The 15,930-nt window shown below is 44.5% G+C and overlaps 3 protein-coding genes across 5 annotated transcripts; 2 read left to right on the top strand and 1 right to left on the bottom strand.

The window, feature by feature from the left end:
• Positions 1-217: 217 nt before the first annotated feature.
• On the top strand, positions 218-1,140 carry LOC124315585 (phosphatidylinositol-glycan biosynthesis class X protein-like). The gene is made up of 2 exons (XM_046781359.1): positions 218-493; positions 553-1,140. The coding sequence occupies exons 1-2, from the start codon at positions 354-356 to the stop codon at positions 1,073-1,075; spliced, it is 663 nt and encodes a 220-aa protein (XP_046637315.1). The 5' UTR covers positions 218-353; the 3' UTR covers positions 1,076-1,140.
• On the bottom strand, positions 1,117-9,035 carry LOC124315094 (nucleosome-remodeling factor subunit NURF301-like). Of its 2 annotated transcripts, none has more exons than XM_046780478.1 (8): positions 7,851-9,035; positions 7,418-7,793; positions 7,137-7,357; positions 6,787-7,072; positions 5,737-6,719; positions 5,526-5,670; positions 3,168-5,460; positions 1,117-3,099 (listed from the first exon to the last, which is right to left on the bottom strand). In XM_046780478.1, the coding sequence occupies exons 1-8, from the start codon at positions 8,532-8,534 to the stop codon at positions 1,401-1,403; spliced, it is 6,687 nt and encodes a 2,228-aa protein (XP_046636434.1). In that variant the 5' UTR covers positions 8,535-9,035; the 3' UTR covers positions 1,117-1,400. The 2 variants fall into 2 exon arrangements, with proteins under 2 accessions (XP_046636434.1, XP_046636433.1); XM_046780477.1 differs by having other exon boundaries at positions 3,168-5,463; positions 7,851-9,032.
• A 318-nt stretch (positions 9,036-9,353) lies between these two features.
• LOC124315222 (probable aminoacyl tRNA synthase complex-interacting multifunctional protein 2) lies at positions 9,354-15,905 on the top strand. 2 transcript variants are annotated; one of them, XM_046780748.1, is made up of 7 exons: positions 9,354-9,639; positions 9,703-9,828; positions 9,896-10,021; positions 10,087-10,269; positions 10,572-10,809; positions 10,876-11,267; positions 11,375-15,905. In XM_046780748.1, exons 1-7 carry the CDS (start codon positions 9,481-9,483, stop codon positions 11,906-11,908), a joined length of 1,758 nt encoding a protein of 585 aa, XP_046636704.1. In that variant the 5' UTR covers positions 9,354-9,480; the 3' UTR covers positions 11,909-15,905. The 2 variants fall into 2 exon arrangements, with proteins under 2 accessions (XP_046636704.1, XP_046636705.1); XM_046780749.1 differs by lacking the exons at positions 9,896-10,021; positions 10,087-10,269 and having other exon boundaries at positions 9,357-9,639.
• Positions 15,906-15,930: the final 25 nt, after the last annotated feature.

The following is a 15,930-nucleotide window of genomic DNA, read 5'->3' as shown; positions in this document are numbered from 1 at the left end:
CAATTAAATAAATCTGAGTCTCAAGTACAAAGATAAAACTTGCACTGGAGTTATTTGTATTAGAGACGCAGATTCCGATAAGATAACCCTGAAGGTAGCCCTACGGCTCCTAAATGGTAGCCTAATAATAACTTGCAATATTAAAAGATAATTAACAATAGGTTACACTTTGCTGCAATTTGAAAGTAGAGCATTGTGTGAGTGGTAGCAAATATTAAATGCCTAAGCTCCAATTCTTAATTTAAAAATGAAACCGTTTGAATTTTGAGACAAAACGGGACGGATTTTCTCCCTGTCCCACAACTCTGGCATTATAGCAGACGATGTCAAAACAGGAATGACAGTTTGTAAACATGAATCGAACAATAACATCTTGTTTTTTGGTTATTCTATTTCATTTAAATAATACTCAATTGGCTCATGGAGAATTTACAGTAGAAGATTTCAACAGTGCGTACTCAGAATTTCAGGTGACTGGAGACGGTTTTCATCGGTAAGATGTTCAATAGTTATACCACAAAGCGTTAACAGAATTGTATACTTTATTTTTAGGGAAATGCGAATGTCCTTCTCGTTTCTTCCTGCCTCTCTTCTAGGCTGTAGTGTACTTATAAAATGGATGATTCCTTCTGGAATCTATGTAGACCCATATCAACTTCAAGCTTCGGTAATGAACAAGACAGTTCGCTTCTCCAGCCATGTCAACATTGAACAAATGGCACATCATGCAGAACCTTTAACATTACACAGCTTGCCCCACCTTCAATGTGGGAGCAGTTGCAGCTTCTTCCAATCAATCCAGTTTCATCTGCGTTATCATCTCCCTAGCAGCAAAAATGAGTATACAGCAGCATCTCTATCCTCACCTTCTACCTATTTCTCTTGTGACTGTGCTTCGATAGATTTGACAGCTGTGCATAAATGTGTGTGGCAGTCATTACCTGAACATGTTCAAATTCAGCAAGTTTTAGTCCCAACTGGATCGCTGTCTCATTCACCACTAGTGACAATTGTTACAATAGCAATTTCATTCATTGGAATTGCTTCTGTTGCTTGGGCTTCAGCAGTAGAGTGAACATGAATGTTTTTATAAATAATGTACAGTACTCGGATCAATACAAAAAGATTTTGTGTATTGCGGCAGATGTAACAGCAATTTATATGGGCATAAATACCGCTTTCCACACTTTGTTTTTCATGTCAGTCTAGTGAGGGGGGGAGGGAAATGTACGTTGCAAGAGTCTTGAAATTTTGAAGACACAAAAGAAATTTAGGGTGCAAGGTAAGAAAAGCGGAACAAGCAAGCCAAAAAAAAAAAGAGTTCCGAGATAGTTTCACACGTAACACACAAACACACACGAGGCGATTTGAAAAGAGATATGGGTGACGATGACGCAACTTCAGTTGGACATGGACGAGCGCAACAATTTGAGTCGGGGCACAAAAAACGATTCGAGGGATGTGGCGCAACGGTAGAAGTTGGACCCTTTGGGATTGTAATAGCGACAGTTTTCAAAGATCTTGGTGATGTCGCCGATAAACTCCACCAGTCGTTGGTAGCGTCTCTCTATAATCTTGGTCTCAACCATCTGCAAGTCCATAGGATCCTTGATGACTTGATAGTAGTCGGGGACATCCTTGACATCGACAGGCTCACGGAACGGCCAGGAGCTCTTGTGGGTCTGCAACTGCCGTAGAAGCTTGCGTAGTTCCTCGTAATCGCGAGTGCCAAGGGTCTTCGTGTTGGCGTAGTTGAAGGCTCCCTGCGGCTCACAGTTGGGGCACTTGTACTCGTCGATCGACTCCGATTCCGTTTGCAGAACGCCGACGCAGCGACCATGCAACCAATCTCCACAGCGATCGCAGCCGATGTAGAACTGCGAGTCATCGTACGGCTGTCGGCAAAGGCAGAACAGTTCACGAGGCGCCACCGTTTTTCCCGCTTTACAACCATTACACACAAATTCCGTCATCGTTTGCGACATGGCCTCCGTGATGCCGACACAGTCTCCATGAAACCAATTCGTACACAAGTCACAACCGACGTAGAACTTGGAATTGTCGTACGGTTTGCGACAGATACAGTAAAGTTCTATCTTGTCGCCAGCGCTGCATCCACTTTCCGACAAAGTTCGTTTGGAATTCCTCTTGGATGTCGGTGGCATTGACGCGGGTGATGCATCATAGTCCTCTTCATCTTGCGAAGTGCCAGGTTCGGGCTCATTCAAAGTCTTTTGAGGGCTCAACGGTGATGATAACTTGCGTTTCCTCTGATTCCGTCGAGGTGTGGCTTTCGGTTGAACAACGGGCAATTCTTGCAACTTTGGCTCCTTTTTCTTAACGCCGACCGCTTGATTTTCCGAGACTGTGACAGGAGCTTGTCGAACTGGCGAAGGCAACTGTAGCGCTGAGATCTCCTTCGTGATGGCAGATCGCAATTCTTTTTCCAACGAGGCACGTTTGCGCAGAATTTCCTTCTTTAGCGACTCGGAACTTCTATTCAACAGGCCCTGCAGACGGGCACAGGTCGACTGGTGGCGTTTCTCCTTGGCTCGTTGAGCGGCCTTCATTGCACGTTCCTTGTTCTTTTGCTCGCGCAAATCAGCAGCTGCATCGTTAGCCGGTGTCGCCCCGCTGACAATCTTGGAGGAGACAGGCGTGCTGGGGGCCTCAATTACCCGAGCAATCTTGCGAGCCGGTGGTCTGATCGTTTTACTATCCGTTCCAGTTGCGGGGGTCATCGCAGTTGAGGTATCGACGTCATCAATCCAAGACGCGCCGGACGTCGTCCGTTTCCTATTGGATGCGGCAAAATAGGTAGGAGTCTCCACCTCGGCGTCATCCCTTTTCGCTTTCTCCTGCTCACGCAAGCGCGTCAACACTTTCTGCTCAAGGTCCGGATGAAGATTTCCTCCCTTCAATGAATTGCGGAGCGCTTGTACGACATAGTCGGGAGTAACAGTATACGGTTCATCCACTTTGTTTTGATTTGCCGTGACAGTCGCAGCGCCAGTCGTGGTTGCCGGCGTTGTGGGGGTGGCGACAGCAGCAGCTACAGCGGGTGTCGAAACAACGGCAGCGGGCGTCGTAGACGTTTCGCTATTAATGAAAAACGATAAAAAATGTTGTAAAACTGATATTTAGTCAAATGAAATTATTATTCTTACGTAGAAGTCGGAGCGACGGTAGTGGTAACAGCAGCCGTTGTAGAAACTGTAGCAACGGTTGCGCCAGCTACTGATGTCCGAACAGCAAATGTGATGGGTTTGTTGTTGCCTCCTGGCTGATTGGTACGAGCCATCATCTGTCCCTTGAGCTGTTCTTGAATGGCAGCTAGTTGTTGGGGAGTAAGGGAACCACCTTGCAGATTCTGCACAATGATCTTCTGACCTTGAGCCGTCTGTATCACTTGCATCATGGGTTTAGCTGGCTGCTGTTGGCCGGCCACGACTACAGTTGGTGTATCGCCCGTTTTGACCACGGTTGCTGAACCAGCGGAAGCGGGAGTTGCGGCTGGTCGGATAATAACCTGTTGACCGTTGACTGAACTTAGCTGAAGTTTTCCAGACGCTAGGTGCTGAGCCAGCATTGCAGTGTTGGTACCAGCCGGCAGAACAATTTGACTCGTTGTTTTCTGACCAGCGATGGTTACAGCTTTTTGAACAACAACAGTTTTGGTTCCTGTTCCGTCGCTGGCTGCAGCAGGTTGGATTTGGGTCTGTGCTTGAGCTGGCGCTGGTTGGGCGGTTATCATAGGTTGAGCAGGTGAAACGATCGTAAAGCGGCCATCGCTTAGTTTCAGAAGTTGCTGGCCTGGTTTCAAGCCACGAATTTCAATCTTGCCGTCGGGACCGCGAGAGATTTGCAATTTATTAACGGTAGGTGTAGCAGCCGCGACGCCAGGACTAGGAGCAATTAGCACAGGCTGGGCAGATCCTGAAGGTGAAGCCACCGTCGTCTTAACAACTTGAGATGTTTTACCATCTTTGGTGATGAGAATGCGCCGGCCCATAGGACTTCCAGTGGCCCCAGAGGGCGTAGACAGCAACTTGTTTCCAGGCAACATAACTTTGTTTCCGGCGGGAAGAGTTAGACGGACAACACCAGTCGGCGTTCCAGGAGTGGTGCTCTTCAGTTGATGGGCAGTACGTTGGGCGCGCAACTGCTGTTCGGCCTGAGCTTTGAGTTCCTCCATCGTCATAGGTTTACCTCCAGGTCCCATAGTCTGTGGTGTGCTCTTGAGTCGAGTAAGGTGAGGTGTAGAGGTGGTCGTACTAGCTGCAGCTGCCATCGCAGCGGCTTTTTCGATACGCTCGTGGTACTGCTTGATGACCCAAAGTTCCAAGCGATCTTCATCCACCCATTCCTCGGTGACAATGGGTTGCGACAATTTGGGCGCTTCCACCATCTTGCGCTTACGCAATCCGGAACGAGACGGAGTGACTTCTCTGACCGTTTTGGGGACATCGAGTGGAATAACCACACGCCGTTGAAAGTACTGTGTGCGTTCAAGAAACCGCCCGATGTGACGATGCTTCAAGATATCGGTGGTGGTAATCTCCGTGTCGGTGGTCGTTTGGTTTTTACCGTCCATGCCCATGTTGCCAGCTTTGGTCACCATTTCTTCCCAACGGAGACACGCCCAGAGGATTCGAACTTGCAAAGCGAACGTGCTCAAAGACTGGAGGCCGTTTGTGCGGAAAAACCAGACATTCTTGAACAACGGCCTGGCCGATGGGTAGATCCAAGCCGGAGAGTTATTCTTTGGGCCGTGGTGGAAGCCTTGAACGTATCCTTGACCGTGACGTCGGGCTAGATGCTTCAATTCGTGATCGGGCAGGACGAAGATGGTCCGTTTGTTGCTCTTTGTCATATATTTGGACATCATCGGGTATTTCACAGGCGCCTTTTTCTTTTTAGATCGAATTTCGTCATCAGCACGCTTTAGTGGTAGAGGACCCTGCGTCGATTCGTTCGAGTAAATCCGTCTTTTAACTAGTGCAGCTTTTTGCTTCGCTTCTTCTTCTTTCTCTTGCAAGATTGCAGCTTCTAGAGGTTTGATGGCCCGGCAAGTGGGAGAGTAGCAACTATCACCACCACACTTGTAAGAATAGCAGCGCGCGAAAGTGAGCCGGTGCTTTCGTAGTTGTTCCAGTCGTGCTTCCATTTCTGCCATGGTCAATTTGCGATTTGTGACGTTGACTTCCTCTTTTTTTAGTGGCAGCGGGGCCTTTTCGGTTTTGAGAAGATTTTTCTCTTCGGCCGTCTTCAATTTGAGGCGCCAATCGAGCAACGAATCTAACTTGGCTTTCTTGGCGATTTTAGGATAAACACGGCGGTTGGTGTCGTTCATAGCAGCACAGACATCAACAACTTCCATCGCTGGATCAGAAGATGGGATTTCATAAATTTCGACGCCAGATGCCGGATCACACTGAATGTAGCGAGATTCCGAGCCTTCTTCTATTAAAAATACAATTCATTAAAATTCATCAAAAGAATCGTTGAAGCAACATCAAAATTACCTTGAGTACAAGTGATGATTCGCCAGGGTCCAGCTCTTAATCCGCATTTCCTGGCATCAAGACGTCGTAAAAGGCGAGTTGCGGACAACCATAGCCAACCCCATTGACCGTGAAGACGAAACTCTTCACCTTTGTGCTTCCAGATCTGTCGAAAACAATGTGAAACCAATTAGATATGGATTCAAATAGAAATAAAAATAGTTTCTATTACCTGGTGCTTGAGGCCTTTGGTGTAATGGACGGTGTGTAGTCGATGCATCTCTTCTTCCAGTTCTTTATCCTTCTTCTCCTTCTTGTCCACCTTCTTCCGCTCTTCGCGTTCAAGGGCCGTCTGTCGTTGAAGTCGAATGTGACCAAGTGACTCGTGCCAAACGGAAGAGAAAACAACCGGGCGGATGCACGCAACCAGGATGGAGAGGACACGACCGAGGTCTGTTGGCGAGACGCTTTGATTGACAGCTTGGATCCAAGACTTTCGCATACTCCCAGCCCAGTTTGGATGCATGAAAATAGCCGGCAATTGAGAGTGCAGTTGGAGCAAGGTGGAACGAACAGTTTGCTGCATGATAGTGCGGTTGCCAAATGTACTGCCCAACCACTTAAACTCGCCGCAACCCGTAATGGAGAACTTGTGCGACAAGTAACGCTTGCGGTCTCTCTCCTCTGCTGCCTGGTTTTTGTTGAGCGCAAGTGGATTGCTCGTGTACTGGTTGACGTACGTCTTGTGCCGTCCTTCCATGCCCAATTTAAAGATGACGTCGGAGGGTAAAGGAGATTGAGATTTTGATTTGGTAGGGGTGCCACTTCTTTCCTCCTTAATAGTGACTCCGCCAGAACCGTTGGTTGTTAAATTTCGCCGTTTCATGTCGACATAGGTGCGTGCCACAATGGTGCCGGTCTTGGAGCGCGTAGAGTAAGTTCCGTTGGCTGTTGGTGTACCGGTAGTAGGCGTTTCTTCAGGCTCTACTTTAGGTTCAGATTCCACATGCAATTGTTGCATGAAATCGTCATCCACTTCAACACCGCATTCTTCAACCACCTCCTCAGTTTCTATTTTTTCCTTCTCTGTTTTGATTGCATCGACAGAGAGGTTCTCATCAGCCTCGTCATCTTCTTCTTTTTCAACTTTGACGACCGTCTGAGAGGCCTCCCTTGCAACTTCTTCGTCAAGTTCGAGATATGATTTGTTGTTGCCTAAAATGTATAACAAATGATTAGCGTCTTTTATGAATAAAATTAGGTAGATTAAAATATTATTCACCTTTATTCTCGTTTGTCAGCTGTATCGTGAGAGCCATCTGCCTCAATATTTCCGGCCTTAGATTGTATAGTTCTTGACAAAGAGCCTTTTCAAAATCTGTCTTGTCCAAAGCTGCAAGCAACTGTTCAAACTGATGGGGACTGGAGTAGTACCAAGTTTTACGGTCCTCCACGGCAATAGTTTCTTCATCTCCGTCAATTTCTTCCCGGCTGCCAGTTTCTTCGACAAAGATCCGTCTGGCAATAAACCAGTATTTGCGTCCGTGTCGGTCGTAGCCCAAAGATTCCTAAAAGAGAATACATGAATTAAAAAGGAATTCAACCGCCAGCATTGGGTTTCAGGATAATTACTTGTCGGCAGAGAAAACCGGATCGTTCAACATCACTTATACAATCAGTTACTCCTTTGCATAGTTGGGCCGTGCATATAGGACACTGCCAATCCTCGTTTGGAACGTGCTCCAGTGGCGGGTCGAGACAGTGGAGGTGATAGACGGCTGGGCATGTCTCACAGCAGAGCAAATCTCCAACTTTGTGGCAAACTCGACAATGGTCATTATATTTGATGTTTCCTACAGATGAAAGATGAATTAGTATGTTTAACACCATAAAAATGATTAACAAAATGTTACCCTCGCTAAGGAACTCTTGTCGGACAGCCGTATTGCAGAGAAAATGGTCAGTAAGAAACTTGAGGAGGTTCAGACGGACGTCGCATGTAGTAAAAGGATATTCGCAGGATTCAAGTAAAGAGAGTGCAGGTGCAAAGGTCGGGTCACTCTGCATGTATATCCGCATGACTTCTGGCCACGTCAGCGTGTCAGCAAAGTTTAACACAGAATTTGTGCTGTCTTTCTGGTCCAGTGGTCCAAACCAAGTTTGTTGTACGTCTTCCTCTCGAAGCATGGACTTTAAGAGTTGAACATGGACTTCCGCCAAAAGAGTTGTCATTTCTTCCGATTGAAGAGCGGCCATGAAATCCTCGAGTCGAAAAGGAGAGAGCCTCACCTACGCAGAGAGATTGATTAGCCAGGGAAAATTATTCATAATAAAAACCAAACCAACCTCACTGCTAAACTTGCGTAGGACTTCGTAAATCGCACAAGCAGGTAGCACTTGGTGTGTAGGCAAGAGAAGGTCTTCAGAAGATTTGGGTAGAGTCAACACTGGTAAATCTTGATCGGACTGGAGCCAAATAGGGAGTGGAGTGGGTATAGACTTTATACTGGATTCAACAATTTTTCGCATAGAGGAACTTTGATTAGACATGGAGATATCTGAGGCATTATCATCCAGTTCATCACTCTCTGGCTCGCTAATTGGTATGTCCACGTCACTCTCAACATCCAACTCTGCATCTTCTCCTTGGCTCGGAGGCCCATCAGAATCACTACCAGAGTCAAAGTCTGAGCCATAATGATAATCATTACCCCTGGTAATGACCAACGAAGGCCTAGGCACGTATGCTTTGCCACCTCTGTTGCCTCTTGTACCCGCTTTCCTTCCACGTTTCTTGAATGGAGTTACTGAAATATGTTTTTTGGCACTGTATTGTTGTGTGAAACTCCCCACACTGCCTCCCGGTGAACTAGCTCTAGACCCAGTTGGACCATTGTCATTAGCCACTCCATCACGAGACAAAAACCATTTAGGCTTCTCGATAACGTTCGATCGGGAATTTAGGAAGTGTGGTGTTGTATAAGATGATTTAGGCGGCCTCCCGCGTCTCCTACCGCCTCTCGACGACATTATCGACTGTGGGATACACTTTTAACAACGGATTAATGACCAGCTGAAACACTGGAGTAGGCCGGCAGTAGTATGCTTGTTTATAAACAAGGTTGACAGGGCGCCAAAACTTCCCACGGTGTCCACTACCACCTAGTAGTAGTGTTGTACGCGGAAGGCTTAACGGCCATCTTGATCACGTGACTTTTCAGATATTGCCTGCTGAATATTCACGAAAATAGTTTTCACACTCACAACGACAGTTAATATTGTGCCAAACACTCTAAAACAAAACGTTGAACAATTGAACGGATGAAATACGTTGACTTGGAAGTGTTTTAGGCCCCGGTGACGCCACAAAAAAATTTCAGAGTTTTTTACTCTGAGATGCTACGAGAGAGAAATAGGCGGGAGGGAATGAAAGGGGGCCTTAAGCCATAACTAACTCTAGCGGGATTGGTCGAAAACTGAAACCAATCACCAAAAGTCTTTCATAGCAACCAAAATTCAAATTTTTGTTTTTCAAAAGTGAATTTTGTCAATCAATGTCGATTTTAACTAATTTCTTGTCTGTTTTGCATGTTTCAAGAGGTTAAAGAAGAGTTTTTTAAGAATTAATTAGAACTGAGAATGATTCGACGATAAATTTGGAAATCGATTGCTTATCGATGATCTTTAGAGAATATTCAAACTTTCTATAAAAATGATGTTGGACTCTCAAAAATTCTTATTTAGATGTAACATTTTTTCTTGTATTTTGTTATGCTAATTTAGTATCACCACGCTTAGTAAGAGTTTGTTAGTAGTTTGTCTAATCACGGCCAGGCGTCGCTGTTCAAATAGCAGACGACATTGGTCTATCTAAAAAAAATTATAAAAATAGACCACATTTCTAAGGCTCAAAGCTATTCAATCGCAGTCTTCTCATTTCCTCCTTTAAATTTTAAATAGAATATACGTAGGTAGGATGTACAAGCTGCAACCTTTATTTAAGTCGGTAGTGGAGACTCCGCATCCGAGTTGTGTCTATAAAATGAAAAAAATCAGTGACCATTTTAATCACAATATTGCTGCCAATAATGACGGGACTGGGGAAAACACTCAGAATGACGCAACTTCCAACAACGTAAAAAAATTCAAAAATAACAAGTTCGTTTTGTCATCTTTCTTTATATTTTTGTAATTACAGTGCGAGGTGGAAGAGCTGGAAAAACGTTGGACAGAGATCACTTCCAGACTTCAGAGACTTCAATCTGAACTTGCTGCAATTAAAACTGGTTCAGCGTCTGAATTGTCTTCCTTCGTAGATGCTGGGGTAAGAATTTTTGTTTCATTCCTGCCATTATTACATTTACTAGGAAAAATTGATTATTGTGGTGCAGCCGGCTCCACCGTTGACTATCAAGACACTGGCAGTCCAGCAGGATTTGCTGGTTCTTCGTATTTCTTCCCTCATGACTTCACTCTTTGAGCTCAAGTCGAGATTGGCGCTGATGGATGACCCTCAGGTTTTTCATTGAAATCTGCTTTTGACTGTTTTGAGGCAATTGCCTTAATTTATTCCCTCCACCAGAGTATATCCAGTACCACTGTTCTACAACTGCAGCAAAGGTCCTTGCTGGAGCGTATCAGAGAACTCAATGATGAGATTCAAAGCATCAGTTATGCACTGAACAATAATAACAATAATGGCAAGGTGCCCATTACTCCGCAGCTCCCGTGCTGTACTGAGAAGACAGATATTGTAGGATCAGGGGTAAAAAAATCGAGTTTAGAATCCGAAAGTTTTTTAAACGAATTCGAGACAAAATTGCATCTCTTTTTAACTCCATCTCAATTATTCCAGTCAGACTAACAGCGTGAGATTATCCTGGTCCCACATAAATAACCGTTTGATGTAAGCATGGATTAATAATATAAGTCCTGATCCTTTTTATCAGGTTTTTTAGTTGTCTTGTTTTTGCCTGTGCGCCGTTTTCAGTTTGTATATTAGCATGTCTAACAGCAGCTAACCCAATAACGTTTTAATAACATCAGCCAATTAATTATCTTTTCAAGGTTCGAAACTTCCAAGATTTGGTGATCCAAGCTAGCCCATCTAATCCTCCGCATTCACTGCCGCTGTTGAAGCAACGAATGGAAATGCTCGGCATGTCCGTCTACGCCAGGACGCACGTCCATTCGACGGTTGCTGGACACAAACTGCTGGATGATACTCTTAAATCTTTCGTATGCTCCGATTCACGTGTAGAACGATCCAAAGCTCACGTAGCGATAACTCTAATCTGGATTAAAGGTATGTCTTCATTGTTGTCCTTATCAATGCTCGTTGTCTAATATAATTTGACTATTACAAATCTAGATGATGGCGAAGAGCCTTCCCTTATGGTATCACCCTCATCTCAGGGTGTAGCCATTAAAGGCGAAGCCAATATTGCCCGATATTTGGCTAGACTGTTGCCTGGGTTATTGGATTACGAAAGCCAACCGTTGAAGGCTGCTCAAATCGACCACTATCTCGACCTGACGGAATGCTCTGCGCCCCTGGGAGCACGAGGATTGAAACGAGATCGGGCGGCTGCGTTGCAATTACTGGAAAGAACTCTCTCCACCAATAAATCTCTCGAAGGCAGCCATGTCGGAGTAGTAGACTTTGTAGTCTATTCAGCGTTGGTGAACTCTTGCACGGAGAAGGAGATTGGCACGAATATCCGCTCCTGGATGGACCGTTGCCGATCCACCGTCAAAAAGGCGGTAAATTGAATAAGAGAAAAACAAATTTACTTCTTCCGGGAATTGATGATTGTGATATGTATTCGCACACGCGTCATGTTATGGATGTTGTTGTTGTACGTCAACAGAACGCTACCACGTCGCCATCAGACAGCAAGCGCAGTAATTTGGAGAAATATCTACTGGAACTTGGCATCGCTTTTCGGACCGTCGAGCATCCGGCCGTCTTTACCGTGGCAGCTATGATGGAGCATATTTCGCATTTAGTCGGCTTTCACGCCAAGAATCTTTTGGTGAAGGACAAGAAAACGAGCAAATTGTACCTCATCACCGCCCGTCACGACGCCACCGTCCAACTCGGCCAAATTTCCAAAGTTATTGGCGCCAAAGAGCTCCGATTCGCTGACGCCGAGACGCTCGAAGCGAGTCTAGGCGTTCAGCAAGGATCGGTGACGCCTCTCGCCTTGTTGAACGACGCCCAGGAGCATCGAGTCACTTTTGTTTTGGACGGCCAACTTTGGAGCGAAAAGAACAGCGACGGTCAAGATTCTTATTTGAACTTTCACCCAATGACCAACGAGGCCACGACTAGCATCACCGTCGCCGGATTCAAAATATTTCTCAAGGCAACCGGACACGAGCCAGTCATCATTCAACTCTGAATATACGCCAAGCTCCTTTTGCTGTTGTGTGCAAAAATGTATTGATGCCGCCGCGACGCTCTCGTGTGTCGTAGGACACAACACCAAACTGTGCAGTAATGAATACACCCAGCATCACCTCCCGGAATTGACCTCATTCTCTTGCCCACTTCTTATAGTTTTACCTGATTGGTTTCACCAGGTAACACAAATTTAAAAAATTTCTTCGTAGTTAGTTTACGCTGCCATCCATCAGTTTTCTAAATCTTGGTTCAATTTTTCACGCCGTCCAAATCACGCGCGCGCGAGTTTTGAATGAAAAATCTCATTTAAGCTAATTTGTAGGTGGGCTTCTCTCTCTCTCTTCTCACGAAGGCCGTCCGTGTCTCTTTTTTTTAATGTATACTTTTTAAGAGATCAGGGCCATTGACACCGTTGGCTGCCATCTTTCTTCTTCTTCTTTTTTCCCCGAAAAATCGCCCAGTGAGTAGGTCAGTCAGGCGCATGCAGGCGAGATTCTCGGTTAGGTTTCTCTCCTTTTGGGCTTTACATAACACACACTACTTGGTATCGTATAGAGCTGCACGCAAACACCCGAAAGAAAAAACTTTTTTACGACCAAGTCACGTCGGTTCATAATTCACGGCTCTCACTTGGCGGCAAGCAAATAAGCGCAGCCCAACCAGCGTGATGATAGCGAACCATTTTTGTTTGAGGTTGCTTCTTTTTTTCGAGCTTTATAGTAGTGCTCCCATATTCTTCTTTTTAGGATGTTTGATGTTCCTCGACTGTGTTATATACACATTTGATGCTACCACTACCTGGCCCGCTGGGTTATATTATATTATTCACAGTCAGGTATAGACTGGGCTATACTCGGGATCGACGTCAAACAGGGCAGATGGTATGGCCCTATTGAGGCTAGTTGAATGGCCGGTCGAGAACACTGAGAGAGAGTCTTAGTCCATAAAGAGAGCAGTCGTTTTGACTCTTGACGCGCGAGCGGGCACTTTAAATCTATTGAATTCAAAAATGGAAATGCTTTTTTTCTTTTTTAAAGCTTCCCTTTTTATTGTATTTAGACATTGAAGCCATTTTGTTTTCTCGGCTGTTTAGGCTCGAGGTTACAAACAACCCAAAAAAAGAAGAAAAAAAGAAATAGATTTACGAGGGTTGTAACACCTGCTGATTGATCTGCCGCCACATGTCCAGGTGGTCGACTCAGCGTGTATAGTAAAAAAAAAAAGTAGATCGCTCGCAGTACTCTGTTGCAGTCCGCTTCTATTGTCTTTATTCTCAACCAAATCGAATTTTTCCTTGGTAATATCTAAATTCGTAGAACTGCTCGACCTACAATGTAATTGAAGCTGGCTGGAGCCTTGAGGTGTTTTATAACAGATCGAAAATCTCTTCTTCTTCCTGCTGCTGCTGTGTATCAATCGCCGCTCACCATTTAAAAGGCCCGCAGCATTATCTAGGAGAAAAAAAAAGAGCTTTAGCCCATCATAATCATAATAACGGAGCGATAGAATATGTATAGTAAGGGGAGGATTGCTGTTGACTGGGGCTCGTGCGACCGTTATAACCATATCACCAAGGGCCCAGGGTATGTATACATCAACGGTTCCCTTTTTTTCATCCCCCTGGCCGAGGACAATCGACACAGCAGCAGCAGCCCTACGATATTGGCACACCTGCCCTTTTCTTCATAGGCCTACCGTGTGTACATACAAGAGTCCATCTGGTTTTCCGATGATATATAGAGACGTAAAGGGACGACAACCACCGGCCCATCATCAGATCATCAGCACCCCAATGTCTGTTGTGTGTGTGGACATGGAGGGCCAGCAGAAATATACGTGCCACACACTCGTTTGTTCAAACCATCTTTTGTAAAAGAGGGGGGAAACGAAAAAATTTGTGAAATCATCTGCTCCTCTTTTTGTGGCGCGAGAAATTCCAGGAGAATTCGGAAAAAAAATATCCAGGAAAGGTTTTTTATTTTCCGTGAGAGCTTGTAACATACAAGATTTTCAAGGAAAAGGTTATTTAAGGAAAAAGAACGGGACCGGTTGGTTTGTTATAAGAAATGTTTTTTTTTGTATGATGAATTGAGCCCGTGATTGGGTCCCATTGTTACTCTGACGTCATCTACGGGTTTCTTGTCGTTTCTAGTCCCTTCATCTTTTTCTTCTCAGACGGCCTTTAGGGAAGCCGCTTATGACTCGTTATTTTTCATCTTCCACAGTATTATATTTACCTGTCTAAAAAGTCTCGCAGGTGAAAGCCGGCGTGACGATCTTATCGATCTTCTTCCCCCCTCCAACGAATAAAACAAAAATCGAACAAAAATATGAATTGTTTTCTCTCTTGTTGTTGCAGGAACATTTCTGATATCGATCAAGTCGGGACGGGACGGGCGGAGTGGTTCGTGCATGTGTTCTTATTATATTGAATATATGGAAAGTAGAGAATAATCCAGGTGAGCGCCGACAGAGAGAAAGGTGGGCCATATTGGATAGCAGCATTTGGCATTCAGCACAGTTTTTTATTTTTTCAACGGGGCTCGGTCGACACAAAGGCTTAGGTGGTACTTGCTGTTCTTTTTTACCTATGACGCAATTACGTGAATCGTAAAAAAAGAACAGATAAAACGAGGTCGCCTTTCACCTCTATTGAAATTGCACGCGTCTTTGACAGATTGGAACAAACGAAATTCAATGGAAAGAAAAACCTTTTGGTCGATGGATTGCCAATTGTACGTATGTACACCTTCAGAGACCAGTCCCGGAGCAGCAGGTTTTTCTTTTATCTGATAATAAAACCTGGACAAGAAAGAAAGAAATAAGATGTATAATATACACGTAAGCGTGTTGATAATCAAACAACATAGTCTTGATTGTCTACTGAACTTTTGCTCCTGCTGTTATGTACCAATGAATTTTCTGGGCGCGGTGTTGTGTGTATCAACTACTATCAGCTTTGAGGGTTTTCGAGTTGTTCTCTTGTGTGTATGTGGAAATAATATCCTGTGTCCCGGAGACCGTTGACCTACAGCGGAGAAACACGTCGTGACACGTGCACCCGCCCTCGTAACAAGAAGAGAGAGAGAAAGAAACAACATATTTATTTTTTTAAAACTTGCCACATGTTTCTTTTTATGTTTTTTGAAAGTCCGACTTGTTGTTTATTAGATTAAAAACGTTTCAGTCGTGAAGAAGAAGAAGCGACCTCCAACATTTTTATTTCGTTTCCAGACGAGAGAATCCCGTTTTGAAAATCAAAAGAGGATTTCACTAGAGACTAGACAACGCGGTGACATTTGATGTAAATAACAATATAACCTTGGCAACTTATACTATTCTAGCTATCCAACTATCGTTTCGAAATTATTATCGTCATTTGTTAAAATCATGTATGTGACAGTTTCTAAATCGTTCGAATTTCACCCGGCTGGCTATTGGCTAGGAAGTTTTAATCCGTCGCTTAATTACCCCACATTCAATCGAAATTAATTGTTTGACGTTATAAGAAGAGAGAGGAGGGGGGCGAAAGGTCCTTGACGTAAGCAACTTTAAGCAACTAGAAGTTTCCCGTTGAGTACACTCACGTCGACGATATTTTACCAACAGACTACTTTTCCGCGACATCATTACAGGATTATCATTCTTTTCATGAACAATCGACAGTTAAATTATTTCCAATCTAAACCCAATTGAAATACATAACCATTAATCAATTAAAGTTGATGTCTTTCATTTTTTCCAGTCGGTTGTGCATCGATTGGTACGGAGGATGAAATTAGGAAGACTCGGTTGTAGTTTTTGATAGTACGCCTCCGGGTTCAGTTGGGAGGTGGGGAAAAGCCCAACGCAAGCGCCCTCTCCGGCTAGTTGAGTGTAACGCAAGTCGCGCATCTGTTGTTGTGTGTTTGTTGTGCGTTAGTGTTTTCTGTGTCTCGGGAAAAAAAAAGTAAAAAGAAAAAAAAGAGACAAAACGTACCCGTGGATAAGAGACAGAGAGACAAAAAAGACACAACTGTC

Source organism: Daphnia pulicaria, chromosome 11 (assembly GCF_021234035.1).
Source record: "Daphnia pulicaria isolate SC F1-1A chromosome 11, SC_F0-13Bv2, whole genome shotgun sequence".
NCBI lineage: Eukaryota > Metazoa > Arthropoda > Branchiopoda > Diplostraca > Daphniidae > Daphnia > Daphnia pulicaria.
Note: the sequence above shows the minus strand (reverse complement) of the source record. Positions and strands in the feature narration are given on the sequence as shown.

What these genes read in the sequence shown, in the direction of transcription:
- LOC124315585 (XM_046781359.1), top strand. Translation starts at nt 354, where the DNA reads ATGAATCGAACAATAACATCTTGTTTTTTGGTTATTCTATTTCATTTA. An exon ending in ACTGGAGACGGTTTTCATCG is followed by an intron (nt 494 to 552) that starts GTAAGATGTTCA and finishes CTTTATTTTTAG; the next exon opens with GGAAATGCGAATGTCCTTCT.
- LOC124315094 (XM_046780477.1), bottom strand. Translation starts at nt 8,534, where the DNA reads ATGTCGTCGAGAGGCGGTAGGAGACGCGGGAGGCCGCCTAAATCATCT. An exon ending in GCTGACAAACGAGAATAAAG is followed by an intron (nt 6,720 to 6,786) that starts GTGAATAATATT and finishes TATACATTTTAG; the next exon opens with GCAACAACAAATCATATCTC. An exon ending in CCAAAGGCCTCAAGCACCAG is followed by an intron (nt 5,671 to 5,736) that starts GTAATAGAAACT and finishes TGTTTTCGACAG; the next exon opens with ATCTGGAAGCACAAAGGTGA.
- LOC124315222 (XM_046780748.1), top strand. Translation starts at nt 9,481, where the DNA reads ATGTACAAGCTGCAACCTTTATTTAAGTCGGTAGTGGAGACTCCGCAT. An exon ending in CTTCCTTCGTAGATGCTGGG is followed by an intron (nt 9,829 to 9,895) that starts GTAAGAATTTTT and finishes ATTGTGGTGCAG; the next exon opens with CCGGCTCCACCGTTGACTAT. An exon ending in AACTCTAATCTGGATTAAAG is followed by an intron (nt 10,810 to 10,875) that starts GTATGTCTTCAT and finishes TTACAAATCTAG; the next exon opens with ATGATGGCGAAGAGCCTTCC.